At 37.6% G+C, this 15,390-nt stretch overlaps 5 protein-coding genes across 5 annotated transcripts in view; 4 read left to right on the top strand and 1 right to left on the bottom strand.

Moving 5' to 3' along the window:
- orc2 (origin recognition complex, subunit 2) overlaps positions 1–1,160 on the top strand; it is a 5,662-nt gene extending 4,502 nt beyond the window's left edge. Inside the window, exons 11-13 of the mRNA XM_025052432.1 lie at positions 491–602; positions 685–803; positions 893–1,160. Of these exons, the coding sequence (XP_024908200.1) occupies positions 491–602; positions 685–803; positions 893–976 (315 nt within the window). The 3' untranslated portion in view covers positions 977–1,160. The remainder of the gene's footprint in view (positions 1–490; positions 603–684; positions 804–892) is intronic.
- cfap410 (cilia and flagella associated protein 410) lies at positions 1,161–3,876 on the bottom strand. The gene is made up of 7 exons (XM_008334239.3): positions 3,648–3,876; positions 3,504–3,522; positions 3,114–3,160; positions 2,795–3,024; positions 1,897–2,047; positions 1,704–1,800; positions 1,161–1,614 (listed from the first exon to the last, which is right to left on the bottom strand). Exons 1-7 carry the CDS (start codon positions 3,722–3,724, stop codon positions 1,450–1,452), a joined length of 786 nt encoding a protein of 261 aa, XP_008332461.1. The 5' UTR covers positions 3,725–3,876; the 3' UTR covers positions 1,161–1,449.
- Positions 3,877–4,003: 127 nt separating this feature from the next.
- On the top strand, positions 4,004–5,497 carry rpl37a (ribosomal protein L37a). The gene is made up of 4 exons (XM_008334242.3): positions 4,004–4,100; positions 4,754–4,882; positions 5,107–5,189; positions 5,320–5,497. Exons 1-4 carry the CDS (start codon positions 4,098–4,100, stop codon positions 5,381–5,383), a joined length of 279 nt encoding a protein of 92 aa, XP_008332464.1. The 5' UTR covers positions 4,004–4,097; the 3' UTR covers positions 5,384–5,497.
- Positions 5,498–7,026: 1,529 nt separating this feature from the next.
- On the top strand, positions 7,027–10,164 carry pecr (peroxisomal trans-2-enoyl-CoA reductase). The gene is made up of 8 exons (XM_008334243.3): positions 7,027–7,186; positions 7,566–7,699; positions 7,807–7,972; positions 8,174–8,255; positions 8,367–8,463; positions 8,551–8,661; positions 9,175–9,286; positions 9,847–10,164. Exons 1-8 carry the CDS (start codon positions 7,075–7,077, stop codon positions 9,927–9,929), a joined length of 897 nt encoding a protein of 298 aa, XP_008332465.1. The 5' UTR covers positions 7,027–7,074; the 3' UTR covers positions 9,930–10,164.
- A 622-nt stretch (positions 10,165–10,786) lies between these two features.
- Positions 10,787–12,188, top strand: ndufb3 (NADH:ubiquinone oxidoreductase subunit B3). The gene is made up of 3 exons (XM_008334244.3): positions 10,787–10,918; positions 11,670–11,798; positions 11,874–12,188. The coding sequence occupies exons 2-3, from the start codon at positions 11,671–11,673 to the stop codon at positions 12,022–12,024; spliced, it is 279 nt and encodes a 92-aa protein (XP_008332466.1). The 5' UTR covers positions 10,787–10,918; position 11,670; the 3' UTR covers positions 12,025–12,188.
- Positions 12,189–15,390: the final 3,202 nt, after the last annotated feature.

Here is a 15,390-nt window from a genome sequence, read left to right as displayed (position 1 = left end):
TATATATATATATATATAATATATATATATATATATGTTAATGAGATAAATGAGTCAGTTCTGTTGCTACAAGTTATTGTTTTATTTACATTTGATAAAATAAACATAATTTCGGAATATCGCGTCACCCTGATTCGCGCTTTTTGTAGTTTGCGTGTCCCCGTGATATGTACGTTGCAAGACTTTCGTTAAAAAAAAAAGCAAATAAATGTGACCCAAAATAAAAGCCACACTACCTAATTCAAACAGTAGGTTATATAGCATGCAGCCAAAAATGTCACATATTTTAACTGTATTTACATGAGAGCCATACAATATTTTTTATTTATTTATTTATTTTAAATACAATTGAATGTGTGACTTTTTAAACAAGACCAATCATTTTAGAGTGTAATGTGTTTCTGAATTTTTATTCTTCCTTTAATAATGTTATACTGAAGTTGTCCAATTCATAAATACTTCTTACCATTAATGCGACTTCTATTAAAAATGTTTTCTGTTTTGCTGGACTTTTTCCCTGACTATGACCCATTTTTGCAGGGGAATCTTCAAAGTGCTGGTTAAATTTCAACTGGAAAACAAAGACAGTCCTTCGTACACAGGTGTGAAAACACACAACTCTGGTTAATTTTTTACGCTGACACTTTTGTGTTTTTTTAACTCATTTTCTCATTCACTGTTTAGGCATGTCATTCCAAGATTTCTACCAGCGATGTCGAGAGGCGTTCTTGGTCAACTCTGACCTAACGCTGCGAACTCAGTTGACTGAATTTAGAGACCACAAACTAATCAGAACACGCAAGGTATATGTCGACTCCCCACTTCCATTGGTCAGTGTAGCATTAGTTGTTTACCAGTCGTAATTCCTGTCTTTTTTCTCCCCCCACCCCAGGGTGCAGATGGAGTAGAGTTTCTTATTGTTGCTGTGGACACTGGCACACTGACGGACTTCCTGGAAAACGAAGAGGTCAAGTGACAAGATTGTAAACGCATTCATTCAAAAATGGACGAACTGGTTTCTCCTGCAATGGAGAAAGTCACAGATACATGGACTCTATAAAATGTGCCCAGGTAACAGTTTTTAAACTATGGATATAGATACAACTTTGTCTGTAAAAAAAAAATGGAAAAGGTAAATTAATAAAATGATTACAAAAAAATGAGAGTGCAGTGTTTTATCGTTTATTTAAAGAAATATACTTTCCTTTTTCGTAAATAATACACATTCGTGGGCTCTGCTGCAGTGTCGAGGATTACTGTACCTGTTCCATCAACGGGAGGATAAAGGTAACCAAAACAAGAGGGACAAATTATTGTCATTCTGGATTTTAGTTAGAGATATTGTCTATTTCAGCACAATAATATTGCGTTTAAAGATGTGTTGTGAACAGAGGCCATGGCATACGTGGGCGTCTCCAGCGATGGACCAAGTAAATCGGGTAAGTCGTTTCAGTGTTGGGCATCCACAGTTTTGTGCGTTAGCAATGAGTCTTTGAGAGTCTCTGGGTGCAGTGTGAAAGCCTGGAGCCTGTTCTGTGTGGCCGTAAGGACGACGTGAAGCTCCTCTCTGTCCATGTCCCCAAGCAGCAGCAACACAGCATCAAGGGTGTGAGTCTGGAACCGGTTAAAGAAGCAATCGGATGAGCGAACATTACTTTTTATACACTTGAAACGCTCCATATTCTTGGGAGACAAACGTTTACCTTTCTTAGTGATTTACTTTCCTTTGTCGATGGAGAGGAAAGGGAAGGGAACTTGTCTCTCGACAGCGGCTTCATTCCTAACTCTTCTCTAATTTTACTGCAATTACAAGTTTGGTGTTATTTTGGCACTGTTGAAACAGTCATCTTGTTTGTTAGAGGGAGATTTGCGTATCTGATGAAGTTAGATACGTACTTTGTTTCTTCCATGTTATAGTTGCCTGGGTCGTTTCCCGCCTCTGCTTCTGAGAGTCCATTCGTAGGCAACTGCGTTTGGTTAGTGCCCGGAGGTGTGGTGACTACATCACCCTCTGTCACGGCAAGGTTAACTTCTTCATTCGTCACCACTGCTCAAAATATAACACCAAACATCTTCGTTGAATAAGAAAACAATGGACACCGGACAGATAATTAAAAAAAACTTAAAGGCTAAACCAATCATGTCCAAAAATAATAAATGAAAAAAAATATCCAGATAAAGAATGGGCTAATGCAGGCATGGGAAAACTACGGCCCAGGGGGCCAGATGCAGCCCATTTGGGTTTTTAATCCGGCCCGCCAAACTTTTCCAAATTATATCATTTATTTATATTATCATTATACTTTTCCCCTGCAATACCAACATTTCCCCAATAGATGGTGTAGAAAAATGCTGCCTTTAGCATTTTTGCCTTTATGCATGACTTTTACATGTCATTTATCGTAGTTCACAAAACACTCAATTTTAGGTTTTGTTGTTGAGCGCGAGTCAAAAAGTCTGCTCAAATGGACTAGCTCAAAGTGCCTATAAAACGTATAACCTTAAAAAAAAGCAAAATTATGCAAAGAAAAATAGCCATGCCTAATTTTAGTTTTTTTTTTATTTTTATGGCCAGAGGCCAAATAGATGCAAAATTTCAAGGTTGGATTTCAATAATAGTGTGAATGACCATATTAAAAGGTCAATGATTTTTTTTCAAAATTACACTTTGTTTTCAAAATTACAAAAAATGTACTTGAACTTAAAGTTTAATAAAAAACAGGTACAGCTACTGTAATTTTTCCTTCCCCGTCGTGATGTCAAATGCAACAGAAGAAGACATTATAACTCTCACCCTGGTTGTCCAACCTGTGGAGATGAGGCAGGGTGCGCAGCACTGTCATCCGATACTTGTTGGACTCGGTTCCGCAACAGGGATTTTCAGCCAACCAGAGCACTTTCAGATGTGTCAACGGCTGCAGATGTGAGAGCTCAGAGAGGGATGGAATCATGTTCCTCCACAGATAAAGCTCACACAGAGACAGACATTGGGCCAGAGGAGCCAGAGATGAGATGCTGTTGGCACTAGGACAGCAGGACAACTGCGATCACTGATTGGATACATTCATAAGCGGCATCATTCATACGAGCGGTAATTAGGATGAAAGACCAACCTCAGTGTCAGGACCTTAATGTTGGGTATCTGAGAGAAGATTGAAATCTAGGACGTAGAGGAGAACATGTAAATGGGTATGGTCACAAGCGCAACAGTGTAAAGAATTAGAAATCAAGTTATGAATACCAGATTTGGCCCCTAAAGGTCCCCCATTCCTCCCCCCACCTCCAGCACACACCCACACGAATTGAAATACTATTGAGAACCTGATAACATGTACAGTGGAACCCCGAGTATTCCGATACGAGCCAGCCTTCGAGCAAATATTTTTGCTTTGAGATACGAGTAAAGATTTGAGATATTTGAGACGTGATTTTCTCTCTATTTTGTGCATTATTCGTCTATCAAACCTATGAAAAACAAATTATGAATCTTTGGAATTACTCACATCTGTTAGGTTGCATCCCCTTAAAAAGAGAATAGAAAGATTACATTACACCACTGACATACAAGTATGCACTTTGCCTTCATCAGTATCGGTTTCAGGTGCAGCAGACGTCACTGTGTTGTGCTAGCGTTCGAAACAACTCACCAGCAGTTCAGTTTCTTCACGCTTTCTAAATCAGAGGCCTTAGCCTTGGCGAGAACTTGTTGTCGTGTTAACTTCATTGCGAGTCCGTCGACAACCGAGAGGTGTAGGTGTAAGAAAAGTAGGCCATTTTACATTCACAAACAACAGCGCATTATGACAAACAAGACCAACATCTCAACTTCAGTAGCAGGGATGTTGCCACAAACGCGCATGCGTGTATCCAACAACACCTCCGTAGCAACTATTTTCTCTAAAATCTTCTGATTTCCTAAGCGATGTCGATTTTAAACACCAATGACTGAAAAAATAATCAAATTTGTTTAATATTGTAACTAATCATTAGCTGAGGTTATTGGAGACTCAAAGTCCCACAATGCATCGGAGTTGAGTGGGTAAAGCGCGCGTGCGCAATGAGCACTCCCTCTTTCGCCCTGCTTCTCTACTGAAACGATGGTAAGAGATGTTTTATCCCCTGTGTAATCTGCGTCAATCTTTTAATTCCAAGGCTAATCATTACAAGAATACATTTCCGAATCATTTTGGATCGTCTCGTTCTACCTTACCCGATTTCATTTTGTAACTTAATCGTGTATTTAACAAGAAAATCGTATTTATTCTTCACCCGTTGAGACAGAAAGGGCGGCCGCCATTGCTACCCTTCGTTGGCTGCAAGTGCCGGGAGGGCCACTGAAATAGTGAAATAAATCTTTCGGACCTGTACAGCAGAACGAATGTACAAAAAAATGTTACGTACAACTTAAATGTTACACAATCCAGACATGTTCAATATTAGTTCTCTACTAACCAAACAGCTAGCGAACATAGAAGCTAATTTAGCATTGCTCTGTCTAGAATCAATCGTTTGGCTTGTCAATTCATGGTATCGCTCTTCCTTTTAAAATAAATGGTATTTGGGACCATGTGGAGAAAACAATAAAGGTTTGAATTTAAGATAATTCCTTATGTCTTTACCTCAAATCTGAATAATGAATGTGCCCCCAAGCCCATCTTCAAACAAGTATCCACATAATCAACAGTGTTTATTGACGTACATGTAATACCATGCATTGTATATATATATCAACGTACACTGTTTGTCTTTACAGGCCAAGCGCACCAAGAAGGTGGGGATTGTTGGTAAATATGGCACACGTTATGGTGCATCGCTGAGGAAGATGGTCAAAAAAATTGAAATCTCCCAGCATTCAAAATACACCTGTTCCTTCTGTGGCAAGGTAAGAGCTTTTATTATGGATTGTGTATAAAGATGCGACTGTCTAATGTCTTGTGGTGTACAGTTTGAGATGCTTGGCACATATTTGGCATTATCTGATAACTAATTCAACTTATACGATTCACATATTACGTGCCTATTTTGCCTTAAAGGTGTCATCCTTTGTGATTATTTTGCGAAAGTGGTGTTAATTTACATGGTTTGAAAAACATTTATTATTCGCAGACCAAGATGAAGAGAAGGGCTGTTGGTATCTGGCACTGTGGGTCCTGCAGGAAAACAGTTGCTGGAGGTGCCTGGACCTACAAGTAAGATTCCTTTTCTGGCTTTTTTTTTTTTATGTGAAGTTTTCAAAATTCTTTCTATCACATTGTGTATAATCACTGTTTCAATACATTAAAAATTCTAAATAATCCTATGTCCCTCTTTTTCCAACAGTACCACATCTGCTGTCACAGTCAAGTCAGCAATCAGGAGATTAAAGGAGTTAAAAGACCAGTAAACCTGTGAGATCATCACTGGTGGAAATTGGACTTGGTTTTCTATGAGTTAGCAGAGTTGGACTTAAACAGCTTATGTGAGGAGGGAAAATACCAATAAACCAGTCTGAAGCGGTTTTATGCCTTTTTGTCCGTCTGCTTTTTAAGATATCTCAAATATGTTGCACTATGTATTTACTCTGCTACCAGTGTTTGGGTGTTCAAATATACATTTCCTGCCGCTGCACCAATACTATACATTGTATACTTTTTTTTCTTGCAGCATCACTCCAGTAGTTGTATTTGGCTTTATTGTGGTTTGAACAACAGCTACACATTTGGAAATTTATAACATACACATTTTACAAATGTGTTGTGTACAGATAACACGTCCTGAAGTTTATCTTGGGTCAATCTGTGATTTGGTATAAATTGAAGGTAGTCTTGTGCAGATGCTGAAAGAGATTAAGGTTTAATTATTTTTTTTTACACTTCAGGATTAATTTTTACATTAAGGTGGCACTGGTATATTTAGAATAAAATAGTCTAAGGATGTCATCCCTGCAACACGTTGATTTTTATATATATATATATTTATATATACATACATATTAATAGTAGGAAATAGATATTATATTTTTATTCTGCAGTCCAATCTTGAGCTGAAGGTTGCTGGAACGAATCCCAGTAATCTGTCCTCACATGGAGGCTTAAAAACTGTCTTTCAAACATTGCCCATAAATCTACATTTACTTAATGGTTGAATTAGAGCGTGTGATTAAATTGATGTTTCTGGAACCAACAAATGTAGAGGGAGAAACTTGCAAACACACCTAGTGATTACCAATGACTGAGCTGTGAGAGACCTCCAGATGTATTGTGGAAAATTATCCAATTTCACTTAAATTGTCTGAAGAATTTACTGCAAATAATATGGCTTAAATAATTTTCCAGTAGGTGGCAGCAGATGGCTAACAAATAGTAGTAAAAAGCAACAAATACATGAATATTAGCACTGTCTCCATGTAAAAAGCAAAAAAATACATGAATATTAGCACTGTCTCCATTTAAACAGGCCCAGGACTACACTAAATTGAAATTGGAAAGGAATATTTCAGTACTTTTACAACTGTGACATTATTTTGCTGGTATTTTATTGGATTCTTCAAATGTTAAATATTACCAAAATGGTTGAGAAACTTTTTTTTTTTTTTTTTTAGAGATATCCCTCCACCCAGTACGAGGGTATTTAACCGTTTTCCTCTCACCCAGGCAAAGACAACAGACCAAATAATTTCCCACGGTACATCCAATGATTTCTAACGCCACACTATGGCCACGTGCACTAATTTGGAAAAAAATGGTGGGCCGGATTAAAAAGGGCCTTAGTTTGCTAATACCAGGTATAAATTGTTTTAGAAAAATTAAAACTGTTTGTGAGTTCATTTTGAGGTTAGAAAATATATATTTCAACCCATTATAGTAGTAGTAACATAAATGTATGCAAATTAACTAAAATAAATAAAATAAATTAACATTAGTATAAATTAACTATAATAAATAAATAAATAAAATAAATTAACATTAGTATACATCAGGTCGAAAGACTTACTTATCTTGTTACTTCTTCGGTATTCCAGCAGGTGGCAGTAAACACAGTTTTGTACTAGTTGTGTGGCAGTGAGCTCCAAGCTTTAAAAACAAAAAAAACAATATGGCGGCGTCCAGCGTTTTCAGACCGGGTCTTTTCAGGCACAAAGTGGCGATAGTGACCGGAGGAGGCACCGGTATCGGTAAAGCCATTTCTGAAGAGTTGCTGGAGCTCGGTAAGTGTTGCAGGTTTGTGAGAGCTAATATATTTGTGTATTTGCTGTTAATGTTGAAAATGCACAACGCTCTGAAGTGTAACCTTTGCACCGCTGTATGTCACAACCACTCAAACATTCAGGAACAACGAAATAAATTCACAATTTTACTCGAAGTTAGAAGAAACAACAACAGAACGTCAACAACGTAATCAAACTGTATCACATCTTCTGGAAACTAAACTAATTTTTTTTAAAACAAACTTCAGTTAAAAACAAGCGTAGGCCAACACCAAGACCAACGCTGGGAAAGCTATTAATTATGTATATGTATTTTTGTATATATATATATTTTTTAACATTCTGTACAACATATATCATATGGCTTTTCTGTTCACAGGCTGCAATGTGGTGATCTCCAGTCGAAAGACAGAGAGACTGGTGGCAGCAGCGCAGGAGATGAGGAGTAAAATGTCTCCATCCAACTCTGCCCGTGTCATTCCGCTGCCCTGTAATATTCGCAATGAAACTGAAGTTAGCATATTCATATTTCATTAAAACAAACCAAGACTACAAAAAAAATTGCTTGTTTTAGCAGCTGAAAGATATGTTTGTTCAAGTCGTGTCTCTTTGTGGTGCAGGTGAAGGACCTTGTGTCTTCTGTGCTCAAGGAGTTTGGCAGAATAGACTTTTTGGTGAATAATGGAGGAGGTCAGTTCAGCAGCCCAGTGGAGCACATGACCTACAAGGGCTGGAAAGCTGTGGTAGACACCAACCTTAATGGAACATTTCACTGCTGTAAAGAGGGTGAGCAGATAGTTCCTTTTTTTTTCCTTTTTTGCATTCCTTCCACATGACAACAACAAACAGAAAATGCATTTATAAGTAAATACAAAAAAAAACACTATCTATCTATCTATCTACCTATCTACCTTTTTAGTCTGTTTATTTTGGTAAGTAACTTTGAATGTGGGTATGGTCTTTACTTTAACTGTGTTCTTTACACAGTTTTTACTGCGTGGATGAAAGAGCACGGAGGTGTGATTGTCAACATCATCGCCAACATGTGGAACGGATTCCCAGGCATGGCGTAAGTGAGACGTACTATCTTTTAACACCTGACATCTGTCTAGAGAAAAAAAAAAAAAAGTCAGATTTGTCCTGGATGTAAACGTCATGACTCTATCACTCTCACTGTCAGACATACAGGTGCAGCCAGGGCAGCTGTGGAAAACTTAACAAAAACTCTGGCCATCGAGTGGGCATCTGCAGGAATCCGAGTGAACGCTGTTGCACCTGTACGACCAGATGACGATTTAAGAAAGTTCCGGCACATTCTTAAATACATATGAAAGATTGAAGCTTGTGCGTTTGTCTGTTTTCAGGGTACAATATTCTCACAAACTGCAATGGAGAACTACAAAGAGTTTGGCGAAAAGCTTTTTAAGATGTCCATTCCAAATATACCCGCAAAGAGGCTGGGACTACCTGAGGAGGTTTGAATGTATTTGTGAATTGGTTGTTGTCGGTGCAATAGTGTAGCGGTTAGCACGCTGGCCTCGGAAGCAAAGAGTCCTGGGTTCGATTTCCAGAAGAAACTACGTGCTTGGCGCCTGCTGGGGGCAGCCTGAGAGAGAAATGTTTTCACACACCCCCACCCCATCGACCTACATATTGAAACACTTGAGAACCTGATAATGTATATTTTTATCTTTACAAACCACTGTATGAGTTGCTGCCACCTAGTGACTGGAGGCTTCTTGTTATGAAAGGTCACCGTCTTAGCAATATTTGTGAACTCCATGTTAATTTAAAAAAAAAAAAACCACAGACAATCTAAAGTTAGCTCCATGGTTAAATGATGTTCATTTGTTAGCATAATGCTAGCTAAGCACTCTGTTTGATACTGATGTTTGTTTCAAAACGTTATCACGGAAAGACCTGGGATAATTAGTTAAAACATTAAGATGATTGAAATGTTTTTTTTTTGGTTTTTTTTTCATAACCAGATTTCATCGGCAGTGTGTTTCCTGCTCTCTCCTACTGCTTCCTTTATCTCTGGAGCAACACTGAAGGTTGATGCCGGACAGAGTCTGTACCACTCAATGTGGCAAATACCAGGTTTGTGGCGACCTATGACACATACATTAATTTTGTTAGGCCTTCTAAAATTAGAATTAAATAACTGGTCGATTTGGTTTGAAGTAATATCTAGGCCATGGGTGTGAAACTCATTTTGGTTGGACATGTACGCCGTACATTAATTTTTTTTAGGCTTTCTAAAATTAGAATTAAATAACTAGTCGATTTGGTTTGAGGTAATATCTAGGCCATGGGTGTCAAACTCATTTTGGTTGGACATGTACGCCATATGTTAGAACAAGGACTTGATTAAAAGGGGGAGGTTTATTACGGTAACTGATACAACCAATTGAATCTAATATAATTTTAAAAACAAAGGCTGTCATTATCAACTATCTACTTTTGTGTTGAAATGTCTATCTATCTACTGTATCTACCTAACCATCCATCTATCTATCTATCTATCTATCTATCCATCCATCCATCCATCCATCTATCTATCCATCCATCCATCCATCCATCCATCCATCTATCTATCTATCTATCTAATGTAACTGTCTGTTTTACCAATAAAATGTCATAACTTCTTGTTTGTGCAGAACACAGTGCATGGCCTGAAGCTCCAAGTGGAGAAAACCTGGAGTGTGTGAAGAAGCTGCTGAAACTAAAAAGCAATATATGATCAGTTTGTGGATTGTGAAGTTGTTTCGTGTTTGTCATGTCATTTGTTATGAGCACAAACTTCCAAATGTTGATATATTCAGTGACTCTTCATCTGCCACACAGTTGCGAATTTTACCGTGATCATGACTGTGAATATTTTATCACAAAAAGTCTACTACGATATTTCATATTAATGTTAAAAAAATATGTTGCAAACTCCTAAGATGGCCTCATATTTAGGATCAGCCTTTAATTTTAGGGGAATATCGTTAATATTTCATATTAATGTTAAAAAACATGTTAATGTTAATGTTAAAAAATATGTTGCAATATGTTGTTCCTAAGATGGCCTCATATTTAGGAACAGCCTTTAATTTTAGGGGAATATCGTTTGATTTGTTAGAATTGTATGTTAATAATAGATATGTAAACCTATATATTTGCATTGCAAATATGTCTGTACAAATAAATGTTAATGAAAAAGAACATTGTCAGAGCAGAAGGAAGGAAGTTTTTTTTTTTCAAGGATAACCTTTTACATCATCACTTCTGCCAGCCTGTAGCTTTGTTGTCCCCAGTGTCTGCTGCTTGACCTTGTTCTTATGAACCTCCGTCTTAGAAACAAAAATCAAACAAATTATCATCAAATAAAAGTTAACATAAATCACTCTTTGCATTACTGTTCCTCTTTTCCTTTCTGGAAGACGTAAGTAATGATCGTCAGCACAATGGAGAACGAATGCGGATTTTCTGCATATATATTCAGACTTTCTGTATATATATTCAAAGATTAATTTCATGAACGGCATGTTATACGATGGAGAACGTTATCAAATAATAACATAGAGAAATAATATATTTCCAAACAAGTATTGACACTTCCCTCTACCGGGTGGTCAACCGTGGGTATTATGTCCCAAACGAATTGCCGTAGATTAGCCGTAAACTGTCGCCGCCTTCAGTCGCCATTTCTGTTGCTGTTGCAGAGGTCACAAATAAACCTGCCAGGTACGGTTTATTCTATTCAAATTGTTCTGTTCTGTTCTATTCTGTTTTTAAAGATTTTATCTTAGTGTAAGTCTGCAGAACAACACATTCCAGTACACTATTAAAATTCTTAAAATGACTTGCTGTATCGCCGTAAACGGTTTTATATACATGTCGCTAGCGAGTGTAATGCTAACAGTAAACTGCGTTTAATCAGCCGCAGTGTTTACTGTGTAATTGACGTGACATTATGCAAGAAAAAGTGTAATACAATTCTGAACATGTACGTTCAAGCTTTATAGAAGGCCCATTAAATGCGTTATTAGCAATTTTTTTTCTTCCTCGGTCAGAGTAACTGGTGACTGATAGTCGGAAAAATAAATGTTTTATAAAATACTAAGCTATAAATGGACACGGAAAACCAAACCTAGTGCTCTTTTTTTGTCTTGGTCATTTTTATGTGGTTAATTCTTTGGTGTCGCGCCCGTTATTGTTATATAAGTCCAAGATGTAAGGGAATGAAGCCAGCCAATGAAATGAAGGCTCCAGCAATATTACAGCACCATAACAACAGGAATAACACGAATAGATAAAATAATATATAAAATAATATACAAACAGGTGTAGCAGCACACCATCAAAATATGAAAACATGAACAGTTGATGTTAGCAGATTAGTAGGTTAGTAGCAATAGATAGATTAGTGTCAGTTGTAGTAGTCCAAACAATTTGTCCATCTTTACCCCCCGCCCCCCCCCCTTTTTTTTGTTAGTATGGGAGGTGACCACGGCCATAGTAAAATAGCACTGCCAGACTGGCGTCAGTGGAAAATTGATGGAACACCGTTGGAGCTTACGCACAGGAGGTTAAAAGCCAATAACTTGAAGGACCCATGGTTACGGTCAGTATTTTTTTTTGGCTGAATTATGGACATCGGCTTTTATCTGTATTTCTTGACCCTCCTTTCTCTATACAGGAATGAGGCGTGGAGGTTTTCGGGTCAATTTTCCCGTTTTGCGACAGTGCCGATGATACTGTTTAAGGGATTCAAGTGGGGCTTTGCTGCTTTTGCTGTTCGCCTTGCCGTGGAGTACACATTCTTGCAACCAAAGAAGGGTGAACATTAATTTCTGTAGTTGTTCTCTGAAACCAGGCTGAAGAGTTTCCATTACTGACAACACTGTATGTTGTTTTCGGGAATATTAAATTGTCAAATCTCGGTTGAAAAGTTGACGTCCAGAAGAAAGTACAACACAGTATTGTGATAAATAAATTTCCAAGAGACAGTTAAGACTTTTGACTCTGTGTCTTCACTTGGTCGTGTCTTTAAAAGTAACATTAAACATAAGGCTGTTTCTTGAGAGACATCAGTTTGCTTGTTTAATGACTTGATGGTCAAACAAAGCAATAATTGATACATTCACTGTTTCCTGTTGCATTGCACTTTTCACTTTGCACTTTACTGTTGTTCACAAATCTCCACTTCCTGCCTCAACCTAGCTTCAACTACTCTTTCCGAAATCTTCATTGTATGGCTCATCAACTTTATCCCTCTGTAGTTGCTACAACTCTGCGCATCACCCTTCTTATAAATTTGCACCAGAACACTTTTCCTCCACTCATCACGCATCTCGTCAGTCTCTAAAATTCTGTCGAACAACAGAATTCTCCACTGTCAATGTGATAACGTTATTAAATTACTCAAAAAGAATTCTCCACTGTCATTGTGATAACGTTATTAAATTACTCAAAATTCAACCGTACTAGCTGATTAGTCGACGTTAAAAATCAAAATCAGGATTCAGTGCCTTAATAAACACTCGTAGGTAAAAAGTGCGTTTTTTTAACTAAATAGTGCATCGTTGAAACAATATGCCCTATATATAGCGATATAATTGGGCTATTCCTCACTTGATTTACAATGTGAGTGAAACTAATGTAATGAATTCAAACATTGATTGTAAACGGCACTATTTTTTTTTTTTTTTTGTCATCTTGCATCTAAAGCGCCAGGCGCAGCTGTCATTCTGCCAAACGTTCCAGTTGTTCTGAAACAAAGTCACCTCGGTCTCACGGAATTGTCTGGAAACAAGTCACATGGCAAAAGATTGCATTCAGGATTCACAAAAAAAAAAAATCTGATCACAACTTCACAGTAATTGTCGTAGACCTGGTAATATTGGTTTACACGTAATTCAAATAAGAAATATAGAACAGAATTATAACAAGATGTCACATAACGTAACATTAAGATGCAAAACACAGAAAACGACAAATGGCAGACCAGCTAATACTAAAAGAAACAAACAAAAGCTTCCCACCGTTAAGAATGTCTTTATCGTCGATCTTATATTTATCCAGCAGATGGCGTACAATTGCCATTATTGCACAGAGCGGAAGAAGACGAAGAAAAGTTCCAGTTCTTGGCGGATGTTTGTTACTGTCACTGAGCAGCTATTGCTATCAACACGCTGGACAGACTAATAAAAAGTTATATTTATACAACAATATTTGCTTCAAGTTGCAGTGCTACAGTACCCCCAAGAGCTAAGCATTCAAGGTCAAGTGAAATGTAAGCAACTTTAAACACAGCGCTGAGTAATTCTTTCTCTACCGCACAGGTGTTATTAAGCGGTCACTTAGCTATCGAAAACAGTGGCTTAAATGCTAACACGATAAATCAGTTCATGCACGTTGACGACGTCAGAATCACAGGCTGTACGTAAAATGACGCAGTACTACAGTATTGTCATAAGATTTTGCTTAAGTGACGTCAGAGAGGCACCCTCGGGTTTGTTTTAGTATGCCAATATCAAATAAAAGGCAACTTGTGTTTTTAATGTCGAACGTTATTACTTCCATATACAGTTTCTACTTAAGATGTTTTATAAATTGAAATGTTTGGTTTGGTTTTTCTTTAAATGTCAGAGTTTTCATTTCTATGACACCAGGCACTTGTTGTTTGGTTTTAGCCCTTTAAATGTCAGTGTTTTCATTTCTATGACACCAGGCACTTGGTTACTGATGGTTATTTAGCATTGTTATTTCTGTTTTTTTTTTTTTATTATTATTTCTTTGATTTTATTCACAGATGTTTGGAAATACAGCAAACAGCAGGTTAGAGACTGATTGTTTGGATTTCGTCAATAAGTCGGTGTCTTTCAGGTATAGCTCAAGCAGACATCATTCTGTCAGAAGGGAAGTCACTTTGCTGCCTTCACTCAGTCACTAACAATGTCTTTGCTACGCTTTGTTCAAGGTCATTAAAATGGAAAAGACACCTCATTCACCAACATACAATAAGGCTCCCAAAGCCAGGTGTAGCCAGTGTGAGAACAAAAGCTGGGAAAGGAAGGGCTTCACAGGCTGCAGAAAGTTTTCTCATATCAGATGAGGAAAGTGAGTGCAATCCTACGAGCATCGTCTACGACATGGAAGATGCGCAGTGGCTGTCGGAGAACGACGAAGACGAATGGTTTGACGTGGCCGACAATGGATCAGGAAACGGGGGTGTCGATTCTGACCCTGACAACTGGAGCTTAGTTTCAGGTCCTTCCTCCCCATATCCCATCACCACAGGGACAATGTGCGTGGACTGCATGGATCTCATTGAGAAAGCGAAGAACATGAAGACACCGTTGAAAAAAAAACGTCCAAGCGGTGAGAACGTTGAATCCTGGTGTAAAATCACAGATCTGTGTTGGCCTTTTTTTTTTACAGTATGTGAAAGTGTTAGATTTTTTGTAAAGCAATTACATAGAATGTAATTGTTTATATTCAGAGCCCATATTCATTCTATGTTTTTTTTTTTTTTTTTTTGCTCTCAGATCCCAAAAGTCTGTTGTGTGATCAGTGGGTACTGAACAAAAAACGGCCACCTACAAGGATCCCTTATGGTGAAGGGTAAGACAGAAGAAAGTATGTTGATGGTACTATTATTCCAGAAATGAGTTTATCTGTACTTAGTTGGGCTTGATGGATTGAGATTGAGAAAAGCATCATTGTAGAGAGAGAAGGTGCGAGAGTTCAGGCAGATTTTAAAAGTTGCTAAATTGTCCAAAGCCAACAATTTAGTAACTCGTGATTGATTTCTATAATTGAAAGTTTTTTTTCTCTATAGTTCTGGTTCGGAAACAACAAAAGCTCGAAAAACCACTGTATGAGTTGCTGCCACCTAGTGTTGTTATCATGCAAGCCTTACAGCAGTGGTACACTTATGTCCATATGCGTTCCATATTCCATTGGAAGCCCCTCATGCACTCATGGTTGGGAATCACTGGACTAGAAGGCTATTGGTCAAATATATTTATGAAGACCAAAGTCAAGCATCTAATTGTCAAACTTCAGGCATTTTAAACAGTTTTTAAAAAAAACACAGCTTTTTCACATATATGTATTTTTTTAATTCTACAGGAATCTTGTAAAATGCATAGCGTCAATAAAGAAAAGACAGCATATCAGGGCAATGTCGATGCTTGGTGATCAAGAGGAGC

The sequence above is a fragment of the Cynoglossus semilaevis genome, chromosome 20 (genome assembly GCF_000523025.1).
Source record: "Cynoglossus semilaevis isolate Cse_v1.0 chromosome 20, Cse_v1.0, whole genome shotgun sequence".
In the NCBI taxonomy this organism is placed as follows: domain Eukaryota; kingdom Metazoa; phylum Chordata; class Actinopteri; order Pleuronectiformes; family Cynoglossidae; genus Cynoglossus; species Cynoglossus semilaevis.
This window is presented reverse-complemented; position numbering and strand designations above follow the sequence as displayed.

What these genes read in the sequence shown, in the direction of transcription:
- cfap410 (XM_008334239.3), bottom strand. Translation starts at nt 3,724, where the DNA reads ATGAAGTTAACACGACAACAAGTTCTCGCCAAGGCTAAGGCCTCTGAT. An exon ending in CCACAGGTTGGACAACCAGG is followed by an intron (nt 2,048 to 2,794) that starts GTGAGAGTTATA and finishes TATTTTGAGCAG; the next exon opens with TGGTGACGAATGAAGAAGTT. An exon ending in TATAACATGGAAGAAACAAA is followed by an intron (nt 1,801 to 1,896) that starts GTACGTATCTAA and finishes TTGTAATTGCAG; the next exon opens with TAAAATTAGAGAAGAGTTAG.
- rpl37a (XM_008334242.3), top strand. An exon ending in CCTGTTCCTTCTGTGGCAAG is followed by an intron (nt 4,883 to 5,106) that starts GTAAGAGCTTTT and finishes TATTATTCGCAG; the next exon opens with ACCAAGATGAAGAGAAGGGC. An exon ending in GGAGGTGCCTGGACCTACAA is followed by an intron (nt 5,190 to 5,319) that starts GTAAGATTCCTT and finishes TTTTTCCAACAG; the next exon opens with TACCACATCTGCTGTCACAG.
- pecr (XM_008334243.3), top strand. Translation starts at nt 7,075, where the DNA reads ATGGCGGCGTCCAGCGTTTTCAGACCGGGTCTTTTCAGGCACAAAGTG. An exon ending in AACGGATTCCCAGGCATGGC is followed by an intron (nt 8,256 to 8,366) that starts GTAAGTGAGACG and finishes TCTCACTGTCAG; the next exon opens with ACATACAGGTGCAGCCAGGG. An exon ending in GAGTGAACGCTGTTGCACCT is followed by an intron (nt 8,464 to 8,550) that starts GTACGACCAGAT and finishes GTCTGTTTTCAG; the next exon opens with GGTACAATATTCTCACAAAC.
- ndufb3 (XM_008334244.3), top strand. Translation starts at nt 11,671, where the DNA reads ATGGGAGGTGACCACGGCCATAGTAAAATAGCACTGCCAGACTGGCGT. An exon ending in TTGAAGGACCCATGGTTACG is followed by an intron (nt 11,799 to 11,873) that starts GTCAGTATTTTT and finishes TTCTCTATACAG; the next exon opens with GAATGAGGCGTGGAGGTTTT.